This window comes from Carettochelys insculpta, chromosome 2, assembly GCF_033958435.1.
Source record: "Carettochelys insculpta isolate YL-2023 chromosome 2, ASM3395843v1, whole genome shotgun sequence".
Taxonomy (NCBI): Eukaryota; Metazoa; Chordata; order Testudines; family Carettochelyidae; genus Carettochelys; species Carettochelys insculpta.
The window spans coordinates 262,224,269-262,242,249 of NC_134138.1; the positions used below are offsets into that span (position 1 = coordinate 262,224,269).

Consider the following 17,981-nt stretch of genomic DNA (forward strand, 5'->3'; position numbering starts at 1 on the left):
TTGAGCATTCACGGTAGTTTATATTCCAAGTTACCAGTGATCCAGGAAGATGATATACTATGTTTTAGTGTATAGTACCATTCTACCTCCCACTTTGTTCATGTATTACTTTCAGATAGGTTATAACCATTGATTTCAACATTCTAGTTGTGCAAGTCCTCCCATCTGGTTTAGAAAGTACCAATTCCCGTTTCTCTTATTTGTGATGCAAGTTTCTAACATTAATGTATAGGCAGTTCATTAATTTCTTCTCTTCAGTCCTTTGCTTCTTTGATTAATTTTATTCTCAGTGTTTGATTTTGTGATTAAACGAGTGCTTGTATTTTAATTCTTTTTACCTCTTCCCTTTTGCTATTTTTCAAACCCCTCCTAACTAATGTGGACAGCCTGTGCCCAAAGAGATTGGTCCCCCTTCTGCTGAACTGTAGGCCATGCAAATCATGCTGTCTTCTCTCCCTATAGAGGGTGGACAAGTGTTCCACAAAACCAAAGCCCTTCACGCTACTTACCTAGCCAGCAATTCACCTCCTGGTTCTTCTGCCTTCTTTCTTCCTTCCTTTGGATAGGAACCATCTGATTGAAGATTACTTGGATATTCTGCAGCATACTTCTGAATTACTCAAAGTAATCTGTGTCAGTGAGGTAATCCTCAGTTCAGAGCCATCAGTGCTGAAGGGATCATCATCAGTGGATCCTTGCCTGTTGACTTGAGAAGCCTAGCCAATCTGAGAGTGATATCTCATGAGCAGGACTTCACAAGGCAGCTTACTGTCCTCCTAATCACGTGTTGCTTACAGAATGTTCTTTGCATTCTCCTGTATATTGAATTGCCAACAAGGATTGGTTTTATTCACAAAGGCTCATGACTCAATAAATTTATTAGTCTCTAAATTGCTATGGGACTGCTTGTTGTTTGTTACACAGCTACCACACTCAGACTGTTTCCCTTGGATGTTTGTAGAATTCTTTGTGGCTAAGCTTGGTTTTCCATATAGGATGGGCTGAACTCTCTGCTGTGCTCTTCAGGAACTCCCTGCTCACCAAAATCCTCCCCACCTCTGCCATACTCAGCATGATTCTGCATCTCCTTTCTAAAATGAATTGCTGTCAAACACGTCCATTTTTGTAGAATGACTGCTGCTCTTCCCGGCATTCTGTGTCCCAGGTGTCTTATCAGATGCTGTGCTGCTTGGTTTCTTCTCTTCTTCTTCTGTGAAGAGAACATAGGTCCAACCCTCTGCACTGGTTAACTTTTCCCATCTTCTTAAAGGAAAAACAACTCAACGACTGTACCACTTTCTATGCCCCTTTCCTCTTTGGAGGGGAAAAAGCTAATTTGACACACATTTTCAATTTGTAATCAAATCCAGATATTCTCAATACAGTAGTCTTGCAGGGCACAAGTTGGATACAACTTTTCGAATATAGTACGGTATTTTACATAGGGAGGAAAACAAATAACATTATTATAGTTTTGAGTGCCATCATTCTTTCGGCTAACAGAATTTGTACTTCAACTTTTACATTCCCATGTCAGTTGAGCATTGTTAGAGTTAAGTGTTAAATCAAGAGCTTTGAGTAAAGCAAAATATACATTTTGAAGCATTATGAATTAGCTTATTTGCCTTCTAGTCAGAGGCCAGGTTTCAGAGGGAATAGAAGGCATTTTGATGTCCTTGCTTGGATTGCTACCATGTAGCAGTGTTTCTTAAAATGTGAGTGTACTCTGTTGTGGGGTCTTGAAAGACTACCCAGGGTGAATGTGGAACAGTGAAAAACATAAAGTTCCCTCCATACAGTTTTGCTAACATGTTGTGTATGAAAGGGGAATATGATTGTTTTCCTATTGTACTTCCTTCTGTTAGAACTAATACCAGTTCTTCAAGAACTTATTCATGTATATGAAATACAGTTTGAACCTCTCTAGTCTGGCACTCTCCTGTCTGGCAACATCTGTAATCCAATGTGATTTTAACTAGTCTGATGACCAGTTATCATGGGCATGATGAAGTTTCCTATGGTCCCATAAACTTTGTTTACAGCCACCAGTCCTGGCTCTCTAGGATTCTGTACCATTATTTAGTGCTAATTTACTCCTAAATGTCTCCTAAGAGCTCAGTAATCAGTGGAAGAATTGGTAGTGCTGCTAGACAGTGTTGACCTCTTGTGGTCTGGCAGATTCTCTTGTTCATCACCAGTCAGACCCCAAGAGTGCTGGACTAGAGAGGTTCAACCGGTATATTCCATTTCTGGAGTGTATGTGTATGTTAACCGACAGTGTGGATTCTCATGCTCTTATGTGAGGGTATAGAATATGGATAGTACCAGAAGTCATTCAGTACTACCCCTTGCACTTATAAGATGGATCTCTCTGTTGCTTCTATGTTGACATATCTCTCAACTGTTTGTTCATACTAAAGGTAATGGAAGAGTACCGGGAAAATTATTTAGGATTAGTTGCTCACTGAAACATTTTGATAAGTTCTGGTTGTTTAGGAAGTTTTAGCTTTTCATCCCTTACCAGGACTTGCTTCCCTGTACAACAGTTTAGGGGTTTTTAATCATGAGCCTCGGGTGTTTAAATATTGCCCCTCCTGTGTGGGAGCAGTCACCATCAGTGGTAGGCATACCAGGTGTCTTTTGCCTTGGAGTCTCATATGCCAGGAAAAATGCAACCTGTAAAACCTTTTTTAAAAAGATTCTGAAAAATAGAGATTCTCATTTACAGATGAGTGTTACACTGCTCTGTCCAAGTGGATTTAGATCCTGGTTCAGCTGTCTTTACTGTACGCATTTCAGCTCAGACAAGAGCACTCTTGGTCGCTTGGGTCTGGTAGTTTTTCAGCCCCATTTTCTTGTAAGCATAAATAACTGTTCACATTCAATTTTGGGAGACAAGGTCCTAAAGCAATGATTGCCCTATCAGGAGTACAGAGACTCTACCTGTGACTTGCATGGAATTGTTTTGTGGTAGTGTGAAGTAAGCCTTTTGCTGGACATATCTATCTTGAAAGTGGAATTTCAGTTCTGGAGATCATATCAGAAAAAGGTGGTTGGGCTGTGGCTTTCTGTAAGGTTACAGAGGAGAGCAAAAAAGAAATAAAAATCCCAACCTGAGAGGAAGCCCTTCATAAAGAGGAATACCTGAGGGATAAGAGAAGGAAAATTCTCTAAAATGCCACAGGAGAAACCCAGAGGTTCATGGAAGAATTAAGAGTAGATGAGAATTGATGGAAGCACTTCTTCTGGTAGTCAAGGGGAGGTTATTACTAGTCTTTCGATGTATATTTCTTTGTTCATGTTTGTTTTTCATTGTATATAAAATTCACATAGGACTAGGTGTTGCTTGTATTCTTATGATGTATTCAAACTCATGTTTCCCTAAGCTTGTTTGAATGCTTGCCATAATTTTAAGGAAGAGTAGTGAGTAGAAAGGAATTTCCTGACATGACTAGCCTCCAAATGTGCTGTTCTTTCATTTTAGGTAATTCTTAGTCTGGAACAAAATAACGCCCTTTAATTGTCTTGATTGAAGAGATTACGAAATCAGGAAGGGGGAAGAGGGAGGAGGGAAAGCCTCAATAACCTCTATCAAGAAAAATGTTCTTCCAAGAAAACTAATGGAAATGGGTAAAATTAATTTACAAAATGTATGTATGTTTACTTCAGAATACAAAAATAATTTGGATTTAATAATATAAACATTTTAAGTTGAGAAATGGTTTTTATTTTCATAACCTTTCCATCTTTTATTTATATATAGATATCTGTAGAAACTAAACAACTAAATTTCCTATAAATTACTTTTCAGATGAACAGGAAGATGAAGATGCCATTGTCAACAGAATTTCGTATGTACATTTTTTACTGCCTTGATGCAATTAGATTTGCAGTAATGTAAAGTGTATACAGTCAAAATTGTCTGCATAGTGTTTACTGGACAGATGCACAAAAATATTACAGTTTTTCTTTAAAAATGGTTTTAGAGTATTGCCTAATGGGAGAAGAAACCTCTGCTTCTAGTAGTACCCATTTAGTTTTCACCTGCAGCTTAGATCATTGGTTGTTATGGATTCATGCAGAATGGTGCATTAGGAGTGCAAGTCTTTTGTTCTTCATTCACATAAAATCCTTATTCTCTTTCCTTAATAGTTTTAGGCTATCGCTACACTACAGAGTTAAGTCAATTAAAGTTACGTTAACAATCAGAAGTCTTTAATACCTTTGGTTGAGTATGTCCACGCAATGCTCCTGGTGTTGGCTGAGTGCATCCACAGTTGTTGTTTTTACATTGATACAGATTACTGTTACATTGTGGTTAGCCATCCCACTGTGCAACTTGCCCTCCCTCTGTCCCCCTCTGCTGCTGGGAGTTCTGGAAATGGGTCTCAGTGCATCACAGGGATGTAATAGAGTTCTTTTCATCACATCATTCCATGGGCTTCCGACTTAATTTCATGCTCTTTTTCAACAGTCCTTGTAAATTGTGTGCTGCCATCTCTGCCTGACAACATGGATCCTGGCCTGCTTTCCATTTTAGTGAAGAGCTTTAAAAACACAACATATTTCATGAGCTGTGAAACTGTGTGAATTGGGGAGATCCTTGCTCTTCTGCTATGGAGACAAATAATTCAGGTTGTTGCTGACATTCATGGAACAGCTTGCCCTGGTGGATTGGCAGTACTGGGCTCAGGGAAACAAGCACTGAGAGATGGGATTGCATTGTGATGCAGGTATGCAGTGTTGAGCAGTGGCTACAGAACTTTTGGATGTACAACACCACTTGTGGAACTGTGTAGGGCTTGCCCCCACTGTGTGGCTAAAGGACACCAGCATGAGGAGAGCTGTCCTCCCTGTGGGAAGAGTGCGTGGCAATCACTGTGTGGAAGCTGGCAACTCCAGACTGCTTACTGGTCAGCTGGGAATCAGTGGCCGTTTGAAAGTGCCACTGTGGAGGCTGCAGTGGTGCAAGTGTGCAGGGCCAATAATCACCTCCTGCTACGAAGGACTGTGACTCATGATAATGTACAGGAAACAATTCATGGCTTTGAGGCAATGGGATTCCCTAACTGTGTTAAGGTGGTAAATGGAAACCAGAACTCAGTTTTAGCCCTGGACTGTCTTGTGTGCATCAATCAAGAGAACTCTTTCTTCACAGTTTTGTAGGTGTTGGTGGGTCACTGGAGCTGTTTCACTGACATGAAGTTGGGTGGTCAGGAAAGGTGTGTGGTGCACGTTTCAGAACACTGGACTGTATAAAAAGCTGTTTGCTGGGACTTTCTTTCCAGAACAGAAAATTCCAATGTAGGATGGAAATGCTCGTAATGATCCTTGAAGACCCCACATACCCCTTGCTCCTGTGACTCACGAAGTCTTACGCTAACCTGAGCAGCAAGGAACACTTCAACAGCTTTAGCAGATGCCAAATTATGGTTCTATGTGTTTTTGACTGATTAAAAGAACTGTCTTTTTGGATGGCTAGACAGCTGTGAGGAAAATATTGTGATGGTTTTGCGGCCTGCTGCACTCTGCATAATATTTGTAAATCTAAGGAGGAAAAGTTTCACCAGGTGTGGACCACTGGCTGCTGATTTTGAGTGACCAGATACAAGGTCAGTTAGAGGGACACAGCAGGAGGCTATTTGTACCAGGAAGGCTTTGAAGATGTATTTCAATGATGGTTTCCAGTAATGTGTCTTTATATGTTGCATTTGGCCGAACAGTGCTTACTTAATGGCCTTGAATTACCCCAGGGGGGCTTGCTTCATGAGCATCAATTGCGAGGAGCAGGTGTTCCCACCTATAGCCAATGTGTTTAGTTGTTAGTACTGAGTGATGTATGTCACAGATAGACACATTTTATTTCACAGGCTCAGGTTTAATAATGGGATAAAACTCAATTTTTTGAAGAAACAGGTTATGACAAAGACAAACAGTTTAGCAGTGAGGGCCCCCCACAGCTGCATGTAACTCCAGCTTTTGTTGGGAAACCCAGTCCCTTGGTGTGGCATGCACAGGGTACTGTTGAAAAACTGGGAACGTGTGAGGAATGTAGTCAGGGGAGTTTCTGGGGAGGCCATGAACCTGAGTAGTGTATGGCAGGAAGATGCATCCAGCATGGATGGGCTCAGATTGCAGGTTAATGAGGAACTTCAGCATCTCTGGCCAGTCTCAGTGTCCTCTTCTAGCTATTCATCCTGATCTTTTGTTGATTGTTTTCCTCCATGCTCCTGTTTCACTGTGTGCTGCATTTGTTGACTGTAGCACTTCACAAAACATATCCTCCTTATTCCACCTGGGTAGGTGCCTTATCTTAAAAAGGTGCTCTGCAGAAAAAGTGGTTTCTGATGGGCACATGTGCAGAAGCCAAAGGAACAGTGAGCAGAGACAATATTGTGAGGGCACTCACAGCTGTGAATCACAAAAGTTACATACCTCTTTTTCATCATCCTTTGGTTAGCGCACAGGCCAGCACAAATCCTGACTATGGTGAATTTGCTAGGAAGATTGGGTGTAAGCTGGAATGGGCAAGAAGAGACAAAGGGTATATTGTGAAGGGAGTTAATAAAGTTACTGAGGAGCCCATTCTGAACATTGGTACCCTTTTCCAAAGGCTAGGGTAATTGAACTAGGTATCTCCCTTCTAAGGATAACCCAGGATGCTCGGGTGCATCTCCTGCATGTATATGGCTTCAGTTTAGCTCCATATGCTGTCCTGGTCCCTGCAGAAATAAATGCTGTGTGGCAAAGCAAAGCTTCCTATAGCAGAGGGAGAAACACAGCAGCTCTCCCAATGAACCTTCAGCAGAGAATAGCAGAATACCTATGGGACAGTTTCCTAGAGATCACTATGGAGGAATCCAAGGACAGCAAAACTTTTCAGCTGTGGTCCCACTGTGAAGATGAACAGGCTTGGTTGCTAATTTCTGGCACTTGTCCATTCTGTGCCATATAACAAAGTATATCAGAGCTCAAATTCTTCTCAGAGTGCAGTGTCGAAGCAAAATGAGCATTTACTGGAGCTTCCCTCTCCTGCATTCTGCACACCTCAGTTGGGATGCTGGGACTGGGTAGACCCCCTCCACAGTGGAAGAGAGGTCCTGACTTGCTGCACTTGCAGGTGACCCCTGAGTGTGCAGCACAGCCTCCTCTAGCTCTCCTTCCTTGTTTGGGTTGAGTCCACTGACTGCTGTCTCCAGTTCCCCTGAAGTATCTGTAGGGATGTTGGTGGTGGAGGTGGGGTCACTACCAAGGATGGCATGCAGCTCCTTAAAGAAGCATCATGTCTTCACCATCACACCAGAACAACAGTTAGTCTCCCTTGTGTCTTCCAGTATGCCTGCTTCAGCTCCTACTGCATGTCCCTTTTTGTGTCTCTGTTCATGCATACTTCTAGGTATCAGCCCAGAAGTATTAAAATTCCTGCAGATGGTGTGCCGTTGTAACTGCACAACTGCCTCTTGCCACATATTCAGCAGATCCAGCTCTTCTGGTGTATTTTGCAGGAAGCTGGCTTGATCAATTATGAAGATGCTATGTAAACTCTGCATGGTGAGCAAATGGAAGAAGAATTTCAAAACTTCTCGGGCCTTTAAATTGGGGAAGGGCACCTATGGAGGTATCTTCAGGGCAACAGAGTTCAAACTGAAAATATGATAGGCATTGTGAGAAACTTTCTGGAGGTCCATTAAGGTGACATAATCAAGTAAAGTATCTTCTGTTCACTCCCTTTGGGGCATCTGGCCTTGGCCACTGTTGGCAGACAGGATACTGGGCTAGATGGACCTTTGGTCTCACCCAGTATGGCTGTTCTTATGTTCTTACACTGATGCTGCTTTGCTCTAACTATGTTGCAGAAAGCTCTGTGCTGCTCCATGAGGTTATTTTCTTATGTCGACATAGCAGGAGAGTTGTATTGGCAGGAGGAGCATTTCAGTGTGAATACTTCCAGTATTTTGTCAATGAAAGCTAACTTTTACTGGCAAAACTGTATAGTCTTGACAAGGCCTTAGTTAATTCTGACTCTCACATAAATGAAGTCCAGCTGCCCTCATTTATTTTCCCTCTCTTTATTCACTATTCCCCCCTATTTATTCCTTCCTCTGGCTAGATCTCTCTATTCTTCCTCTATCTTCTCTTGTTTATTTTTCTCTCTTCCCATTATTAATATGGCCAGTCTCAAGGTTTTAGAATTCATGTGGTTGGCCTAGATACCAGGAGATTTAAAAAATGGAAGAAGAAAAAAAGGGGGTGGGGTTGGGGGGAAGCAAACTGAGGATTGTTTGCTTTCTGGTGTTTTGTACTTTCAGGCTCTTTTCCGCAGCTGAGAGCAAGAAACTGTGTATAAATGAAAGCTGATATTCCCACAATACAATACCATAGGCCTAGGGAAAAAACTGTAGTGCTGCTCTCATCATCATCATCATCGTCAATAACTGTGGACTCAGTGCCCTTTGGTGTCTGGTGCCTCTCTCACTATTTCCTTCCATCTTTCCCTGTCCAGTGCAGAGTGGCTTAGTTGGTGTGGAGCTAGGCTACAGAAGTCTACTATATCATCTACTCATTCTCGCTGGGGTCTGCCTCTCCTATTCAAACCGTCCATTATGCTGAATACCAGGGTCTTGATTTTTTTCTTTCGTCGTTCATTCTGCAATATGCCCAAATAGTTGTAGCTTCCATTTTGTAACCTTCTGCAGCAGGTTCTCTTTCGTCTGTAACTTCTTATACAGTTCGTCATTGGTGACCTTCTGCATCCATCCTATTCTCAGAATCTTTCTATAACAACTCCTTTCGAACGCCAATATTCTTCTTTTCGAATATTTCATTATCACCCATGTCTCACATCTGTACAACATGCTGCTGAATACACGTTTTCAAGACGCTCATCTTTTTTCTTAAGATAATTGCTTTGCTTTTCCAGATCTTATCCATCGCCTCCAACCACGCTCTTACTTTTGCTTTTCTAGTTATTTCCTTCTTACAGTCTAGATCATACGTTATGTTGCTCCCCGGATATATGAACTTCTCTACGTTTTCTAGTTCAATCCCATCGACACTGATTTTCCTTCCTATTTCCTTATATCCAAATACCATTGTTTTTGTTCTGTCGATGTTCATAATCAGGCCGAAGCGCTTCCCTTCTTCATTTAAAACCTGCACCATTTGTACTAGCTTCTCACCATCTTCCTCAATTATAACTATATCATCCATGAACCTCAAGTTGTTATCCCGTGCACAGGTATGCCTTCTACCTCTTCCTTGATCTTGTCCATCACTCTCTCCAGATGCATGATGAAGATACTTGGTGATGTTGGATCTCCTTGTCTCTTACCTCTTCTTGTTTTAAACCAACTTCCCAACTCCCCCCATGTTCTCACCGCTGCCTCCGAATTATCATTGATATCCATCAACAACCATATCAGTCTGCTATCCACTCTGTATGACTCCAACACCGCCCAAGTCACTTTCCGATCTGTACTGTCAAATGCCTTTTGAAAATCAATGAAGCAAGTGTATATGTTCTCATTCTTTCATTGAGCTTTCTCTGCTATCAGTCTTAGTGCAATATCTGCTGTATGGTACTTCTGTCTTTTCTGAAGTCCGCTTGCTCATCTGCTATATGTTCTTCTATCTGCGATCTTAATCTCTCAGTCAGTATCATCATCAGCATCTTGCCTAGATGACTCGTTAGGGCAATTGTTCTGTGGTTCTTGCACTCCAATGTACTTCCTTTCTTGGGTATTGTCACTAGCACAGATCTTGTCCATTTCTTAGGTGCCTTCCCTTCTTTCCATGCTATATTACATAGTCGGTGTATTTCCTGAATCATGCTTTCTCTGCTGTACTTGATCATCTGTCCCGTGATCTTATCATTTCCAGGGCTCTTGTTCTTCTTTAGTCATTTCACTGCTTTTTATACTTCCTCCTTGCTCTTGATGCTTGGTGGAGATATCTCTTTCAGTTCTTCAATCAGTCTCTCTGAGACACTCAGGTCCACTGTGCTTTGTATAGATCAGTGCAATATCTTGTCCATCGCTGCACAGTCTTCTCCCTGTTCATGAGTATTTCTTCGTTCTCATCTTTGATCGCTATCTGCTTCGGTTGCCATTTCCTATTAATATTCCTAATTGTCTTATACACCTCCCTAGTCTTACGTTTGCCGTAATACCTCTCTGTATCTTCACATTGCTCCTCTAACCATTTCTCCTTATCCTTTCTGGCTGCTTTTCTTACCTCAATGCATTTCACTCTATATTGCTGTTCTGCCATCTCAGAAACATCTCTTCTGATCTTCAACACTCTCTTCTCTTGAACCAACTTCATTGTCTCCTGGGTAATCCACTTCTTGTTGATCTTTTCTTCTTCTGGAATAGTCTGCTCAGTTGCCTATTCTATAGTGGTTGATATCCCTGCGACTCTCTTACCTAGGTCTTTCTCTATGGCAATATTCTTAATTTTCTCTTCGAGCGCTGCTCTGTATGCATTCCTTGTTTCTTTCTCACATAGCCTCGCCACATCTCTTTCTTAAACTGTGTCTTACATTTTGTTTTGAGTATTATCTTGATGTTTGCGGTCACTAGACTGTGGTCTGAGTTTATATCCACTCCTTGGAAAGTTCGGCACTGATGTTATCCATTTTCTTCTTATCAAAACCATATCATGTTTTTGGACTTCCTGTCATTCGATTGCCCTGTCCACTTCCTGCAGTCCTTTTGTTGGAATCTTGTGTTTTAGATTACTATCTCATGCTCTGTAGCAAACTCTTGCAGTTTCTCACCTTGTTCTTTTCTTTCTCCATATCCAAACCTTTCCATGACTCTCTCCCAACTTTCATTATCTGTTCCAACCTTTGCATTACAATCTCCTCTGATGATCAACACATCTTTCTTTGGTATCTCCTCCACCATCTTCATCAAGTCTTTATAGAATAGCCCAGTCTCTTTCTCTGTACTGTCCGATATGGGTGCATACACCTGAATGACTGAGATGTTGAACGGTTTTGCTTCGAATCTTGCTACCCTTATGCTTGCACTCACTGGTTTGTATCCTAATAATGCTCTTCTAGCTGCTTTGCTGAGAAGGAGTCCAACTCCTGCTTCATTTCGTTTCCTGACTACATGACTTCGCAACCGCATATCTCTCCTAATGCTGTCCAACTCATCTCTGCCAGTCCAAGTATATCACATTGGTATCTCTCCATCTCCTTCTGAAGAAGCTCTAATTTTCCAGTTGCCCGCAGTGTTCGGACCTTCCACGTTCCAATGGACAGAATATGTGTTGGCTACCGAAAGAAAATTACAGCTAACTTATTGACCCAACCTCAATCGCTCGATTGGTATCATGGACCTTGTTTATCCGGGCAGCGTCTGAGCCAGCATCTTTCAACATTTAGTTGTACTGGTATCAGATTTCATTCATATTGTTGTTTGACGGTCAGTGCATCAACATACATCTGACCAACCCTCCTCCTTCATCTAGGCCTGGGACTGGCATGGAGCTCATAGTGGCTTTATGGTGGAGTTATACTGCTGTGCTACTTGCAGTAAAATCAGGAGTTAGCAGTACTGCATTCTCTCTTGCCCTCTCCTAAGATCGTTCACACACTCTTTCCCCTCAACTTACATACACATATCTCAAGAGTTGAACTCACTATCCTAGGTGAAAAGTGCATAGCTAAGTATGCCCCTAAAGACCACACCTTTGCAATTTAAGTGTAACTTTACTGTATTTCGACCTTGTTGCACTTTCTTTCCCATTTCTAGCTTTACTTCAGTATTCCTTTTTTTCGTCGTATCATGTTTTGGTTTGTTTTTTCCACTCCTGCCCTTTTATAGATTTTTTTTTTTTTTTCCTTTCTTTCCATATTGTCTCCTATTTTATCTTCTTTCTCGCCCCATTTCTCCACAAAGGCTTGGTTACCTCCTTTTCTTGTACTTCTGTTTAGTATCTTAACTCAGTCTGTTGTTCATGGCAACTGCATGTCCACTTTCATACACACCTTCAGGCATCTCTACTGATCCTCTCACAGGCAAGGGGGAAATCACTGGGGATCCAGGCAGAGCTATTGGCTCATTGCATTACTGGGGACTGAGATGTAGCTATTTTGTTGTGGGCAGTGCAGAGGAATAAATTTAGAATGTTGTAATAAACTGACTGAATAATTGAACCAAAAGATCACATCTGCCATAATTTAAAGTTTAATTGTAGACAGGTTATTCCCACCTTCACTTTGTGATGCTAAATGAATGCGTAAGTTGGTGTACGTATAACATTTGACTCATGGGTTTCACTTTCTGATCTTACAGTTACTGTTGGAGGTTTTGACAACTAATCATTTTTAAGCTTTTAATAGTGTTCTGAAGTATGGTTTGTTTGTTTTTTTTTAAATCCCCTTTGGGTGCCAGAAGAGCTTTTGCTCAGACCACAGCTATTTGCTGTAAAAATAAAAACATCTGATGACGTTACTCCACCTTTCTGTGGTATAATGACAGGTATCAAAGATTTTTTCCAGATATGTCTAGGCTTTATCTACACTACACAGCTTTTAGTGACACGGTTATATTGGCTGTATAACTAAAACTTGGCCAGTGTTAATGCTGTTTGCTCAGAAAAATCTTCCACCCCTTCCTCCGCTCCCTGCAACAAGCGATATTGGCTTTGTCCATGGGTGAGCGCTCTTGATGACAAATCCTTCAGACTGGTGGCAGGGTGCTTGCTATAAGCTATGCAGTGGCACTTCTCCAACAATATGCCTTGTGAGCACTAGAGAACTTCTGAACACATTGAAAGGCATTTCTGCTCTCCTTTTTGCATTGTGGCGGTTTTGGAAAGTGTGAAGATACTGCTGTTTTTTTTAAGAAACTACACTTCTACTACCACCAGCTTTGAATTTAAAAAAATCACTTAAATATAACTGAAACACATCTGAGAAACAATCTGAAATATTATGTGCGGATTTCAAACTTTTCTATCTAGTTTTGAAAGATCGAGTAATTAGTGAAAGGATTTTCTGGTACAGAAAAGACTTAATTGTAGACTTCAGGCTTATTTTGCCTTGCTGACTGTGGTTTGTTTCAGCTCCTTACTTGCTTTTTAGGGTGTTACAATCTCAGTTTATTAGGAACTCTTTCTGGAAATTGCACATAACTAGGTAGACAAGTTGGGTGAACTAGTATCTTTGTTTTTCACCAGTAGAAGTTGGTCCAGTACAAAGCTAACATGTCACCTACCTATCTTTTCTCTCTAATATCCTGGGACTGACAAAGTTGCAACACAGGTGGAATTTGGGAGAAAATGTACATTTTCTAGCCACACTGTCTGGCTCACTTGCAGTACCTCACTTTAAGAATATGTAATCTTCAGGTAATTTTTTTGTTTTTCTGTAAAATTAATTAAGTAACAAGTAACAGGGTACAAACTGACGAAGCGGGTCTTTGCCCGTGAAAGCTTATGCTCCAAAATGTCTGTTAGCCTTTAAGGTGCCGCAGATGATCTTGTTGCTTTTGGGTACAAATCAGTATTTTTATACTAGCTAAGTTTTAGTGTTGATTTCTTTTATTAAATTTGGAGCCAAAAGAATTACTCATTGTATGTGTAATATAAGTTGCCTCCTCTTCTAATTATTTTAACTCTCTCTTGTTCATCAGCTTTGAATGCTTTTTACCTATAATTTAACTTTACAAACACTAAGGATGATACTGCTTCACATAGGCTGTGTCTGTACTAGCACCCCCCCTTTCAAAAGGGGGATGCTAATGAAACACTTTGGGATATGCTAATGAGGCACTGCAGTGAATACACAGCCTCCATTAGCATAATGGCGGTCCGGGGTCCTTTCAAAAAGGACCCTGTGTAGACGAGCCACGTGCCATAAAAAATGGAGCCTTATGCTAATGAGGCACTGCATTCATTGCAGTACCTCTTTAGCATACCCTGAAGTGTCTCATTAACATTCCCCTTTCAAAAGGGGGATGCTGGTATAGAAATAGCCATAGACTAATCAGCAGGATTTTGATTAAAGAAAATGAACGCCATAGGATTCTGGATGGCTATTCATCCATTTAGGACCATTTTGCAGTACAAGAAATTTTGGATCTAAACTGTTGAATTATCCTTTAAGATCTTGCTAGGAACTGGCCTGATCCTCCAAACCTTTGTCATAATATGTTCAGATTGACCTTGTGGAAGTACTTGTAAATAGTGACTGTGAGAATGATTAAGCGTTGGTAGGAATGGACTCTTTGTGAGAGGTTAAGGATAGGAGAGAATTCTACAGTCAATGCCATTATTGACACTTTACCTTTAAATATATATTTTAATTTTCAGTTACGCAGTTTAGAAAATGATTATAGAGTTCCATTTTGGTATCAGATTTACATTTTAATAAACTTTTTGGTTAGCATTATGTTCCTGAAAAGAGCATGTGTCTGTTCAAGATCAAACATTGGCACTTACTGTAAATTGTACACAGAGTCCTTAGCTTAGTACACATATTCGTACAAAATTTTCAATGCTTATTTTTTTAATTGGAAATTCCATTTATTGTGTTGTTTGGCCGACAAAAAATAATTTTTAGTCCATCAAATAATGTATGTAAAGAAACACAGTAAATATACAATTGCATGGCTAAATAGTCATATTCAGCCATGACCACATTGTATTTTTAATGATAAATAGTTGCATTAATTCACATAGAATAAGTGAGTGGTATCTTTAATCTCGTCTTCCCCTAATGTTAGCACTTTTCTTATTAACCTTAAGGAAAGGTATATTGTCAAAAGGTATTATATACTGAAATACATGACTAAACTGTGATCATGAATGTATTCCAACCCTAGAGAAGAAAAGATCCTAATCTTTTTTTTCAAGAATAAATTGTTTTTACTTTATATATTTTTGACATTTCTCTAAACAACCTGGTATCTGAAAAATTAAGGCATAAATGTGTACTTTTGTGAGCATAACCTTTGAAAATTAGTGCATTTTTGACAGTGTAAACTGATGCATTTTTTTAATGTGCACTATGAAGTAAGTTAACTATTTTGTTGTTTTGAAATCTGTTATTTATGGGCAGTAACACTGATACGTTTCTTTGACTTCTAGGCTGTTTTTGAGTACCTTCACTCTTGCAGTTTCAGCTGGTGCCGTCCTGCTTCTACCCTTTTCAATAATCAGCAATGAGATCCTGCTTTCTTTTCCACAAAACTACTATATTCAGTGGTTAAATGGCTCTCTAATCCATGGTTAGTATTGCCTAATATAATTACAAATACATTGTAACATATAAAACTATTTTGTATTCTAGTTTTGAGTGATATTTTTTGTTTTAAATATTTACCAGTATAGTGGCTCAAAGTTGTAAATATTCTTGGTTTATATGCCATTGATATATTAGGTGTATAGAATCTCATGCTCGGAACAGATTTACAGGTTGTCACCATTCGGTTGTTTTGGGGGTTGTGTAGACTAAGGAAGGCAGCCCAAAAGCTACTGTTCATAAATACAGAAGCATATGCAAGAATTGCTTTTATAGGAATCTAAGTAACTTGAAACTTGTAATAATACTTTTCTTTCACCTGTAGTTGTAAAATTCAGTGAGTTAAAGAGGGATGTGGAAGTAAAAGTCTGTGTTTTTATGTATTCAAATATGGCTAGCAGTGTGTACAGTAAACTTGCTGGGAATGGATGCGTTGAGAAGCAGTGACTTTTAGCTGCCTTTTTAAATGTAAAGCATGTATATAAAATTATATATTTTGATCTTTTTTATTTTGTTAGAGTGGACATATGCATGGTAGAGTATTTTCTCCTTATGTGTTGACAGGGTCTAGCGTTTTGGGTGCTGCCAGGGTACAAATAATAGTAAGCATTCTTAGTATTCTACAGATATACAGTTCTGAGCAGCTAGCATACTGCAATTTGAAGACGTATCTTGGAGAGTAATTGGTAATTGTCATTGGATTTAGGTGTTCTAAATGGACGAAAAATATATTTTGTGTTGTCCAGGGCCAACTTGCTGATTGAAAAGATACCTAATTGCCGAGCACATCCTAGCGCTGTTGAGTGGAGATCTTCAATAGTAGTGCCTGCTTGGGACATGTATGCACAGTGGGTGTCTCTTGAGGACTTTCAAATCTGCTTTGTGAACATGCATTTTGGTTGCCTGAGTTCCTTCTCAGCTGTCCTTGGCTGAAGGTGGAACTTGAAGCAATGCTACACCTCCCATACCTACATGTGATTTGAACATAGTCCTCTGAGTCATTATAAAGCTGCTCCTTTGAACTCCTTCCTTGCTGCACATTTCCCTGAAGATAGCCATGAGGAAATGGCTATCACATCAGCAAGAAGGCTAGGAGAAATCCTGCATTAATAGCCATCTTCTTTACACTATACTCTTGAAGACAAGGTCACTTTTTCTTTCAATGGTGACATTTCCTTTCTTCCTCAATGAGTCTATACACTTCTCTATATTTTACTTCAATTCCCACAGTAAACAGTGTGCCACACGTTCAGTGTCAGTCGGGCACGTGCCTTCTACTTGGACAGAACTAAACCATTCCAGAGATCCCCAAGACTTTTCTTATCTACTGTTGATCAGTGCAAAGGTACCTCTGTATCTGAGCAGTGACTATCCAAGTGGTATTAGCTTGTTATTGCAACCAGATTCTCAGAGTCCCTGAGGGCATCTGAATGCTCTCTACTCAAGCTGTGTTTACATCCACAGCATTTCTCAAAAAGATACCTGTTACTGACACATGTAAAGCTGCTACGTGGGCATTACCTAATATGTCTTCCAAATATTACTCCATCATCCCAGATGCCAGAACAAACACCTTACTAGGCTGGTCAGTGCTGTCTACTTCCACCAATTGCTCAACTCCAAAGTCCCCCCAACCAAAGTGGTATTTATTGCTTTACAGTCCCCTAGACTGGAATGCTCACAGGGACATCGTTCAAAAAAGAGGAGAATGTTACTCACTTTGTGCAGCAACTGAAGTTCTTTGAGACGTGTGTCCCTGTGAGTTTTCCGTTACTCATCCTCCTCCCATCTCCTTTGGTGTTCAACCTTAAATGACTCTACTGTGGAGAAGGAACTAAAGAGGTTGGGAAGTGTGCAGAAGCCAGATTCTGATGTCAGGCAAGACACCAGTTGCACATGTGTGTCCCTGCCAGGTGTGTCCAAGTGAGGCCCTGTTACTGAAGATTTCCAATAAATGGCACCAGGGTGCCCCATCACCTGGAGTGGAGCACCCACAGGGACACAAATCTCAAAGAACTTTAGTTATGACATAAGGTGAGTAAGCTTCTCTTCTACTTTAGATAGTATGCAGGACAATCATGATGTTTAAAATAGATATGGGATTCTTAAGAGTTCCAGTATTTCAAAAGATAAACTTTCTAGTTGGTTGAGCCTAGAGTATAGTATCTCTTAAGTGAATTTGGGACAAGCTATTGCTTTCTGCTATTGAGAATTTCCATGTTTCACTAACCTGAATGACTTACGTCCATTGATTTCTGCTCCATGTTGAAAGCTGTTATCTCGGGGGAAGAGCTTAGGGTTTGCTTCAAACTAGGGCAGTTGCATTTTCGAAGCAGTAGCCACATCATGTACGTGTGGCAGACAGTGATGTAGGATGGTCAGATATTGGGGCTTGATTAGGCTTGAAATGTAGAAATCCTAGAACCAAACACCATGCAACCAGTACAGAGGGGTTCTTGCTTTGTGCTCCTCTTAGCTGCACCAACCCACCCAATCTCTGGCAAAACAGCTGGCTCACAGATGTGATGCTTTTGACTGTTAGGCATTGCCTTGGTTCCATGACCACCTCCAGTGACACTTAGGGTGTGTCTACGCTAGGAACTAACTTCGAAGTTTACTTTCAAGTTAGTCACTACATCGAAGTAGCCAGCAGAGTCTACACACATTTTCCCTTACTTCAAAGTAGGGAGCCCAACTTCGAAGTCCTTACTTCATTTCTGGAATG

At 40.5% G+C, this 17,981-nt stretch overlaps 1 protein-coding gene across 3 annotated transcripts in view; it reads left to right on the top strand.

Annotated features, from left to right (window-relative positions):
* LMBR1 (limb development membrane protein 1) overlaps nt 1–17,981 on the top strand; it is a 145,125-nt gene that overhangs the window by 28,076 nt on the left and 99,068 nt on the right. Inside the window, exons 1-3 of one of the 3 annotated variants that reach the window (XM_074985069.1) lie at nt 3,590–3,630; nt 3,812–3,851; nt 15,103–15,242. In XM_074985069.1, the coding sequence (XP_074841170.1) occupies nt 3,621–3,630; nt 3,812–3,851; nt 15,103–15,242 (190 nt within the window). In that variant the 5' untranslated portion in view covers nt 3,590–3,620. Of the gene's footprint in view, nt 1–3,589; nt 3,631–3,811; nt 3,852–15,102; nt 15,243–17,981 lie in introns of those variants that run through there. The other 2 variants (XM_074985068.1, XM_074985070.1) reach the window with 2 other exon arrangements.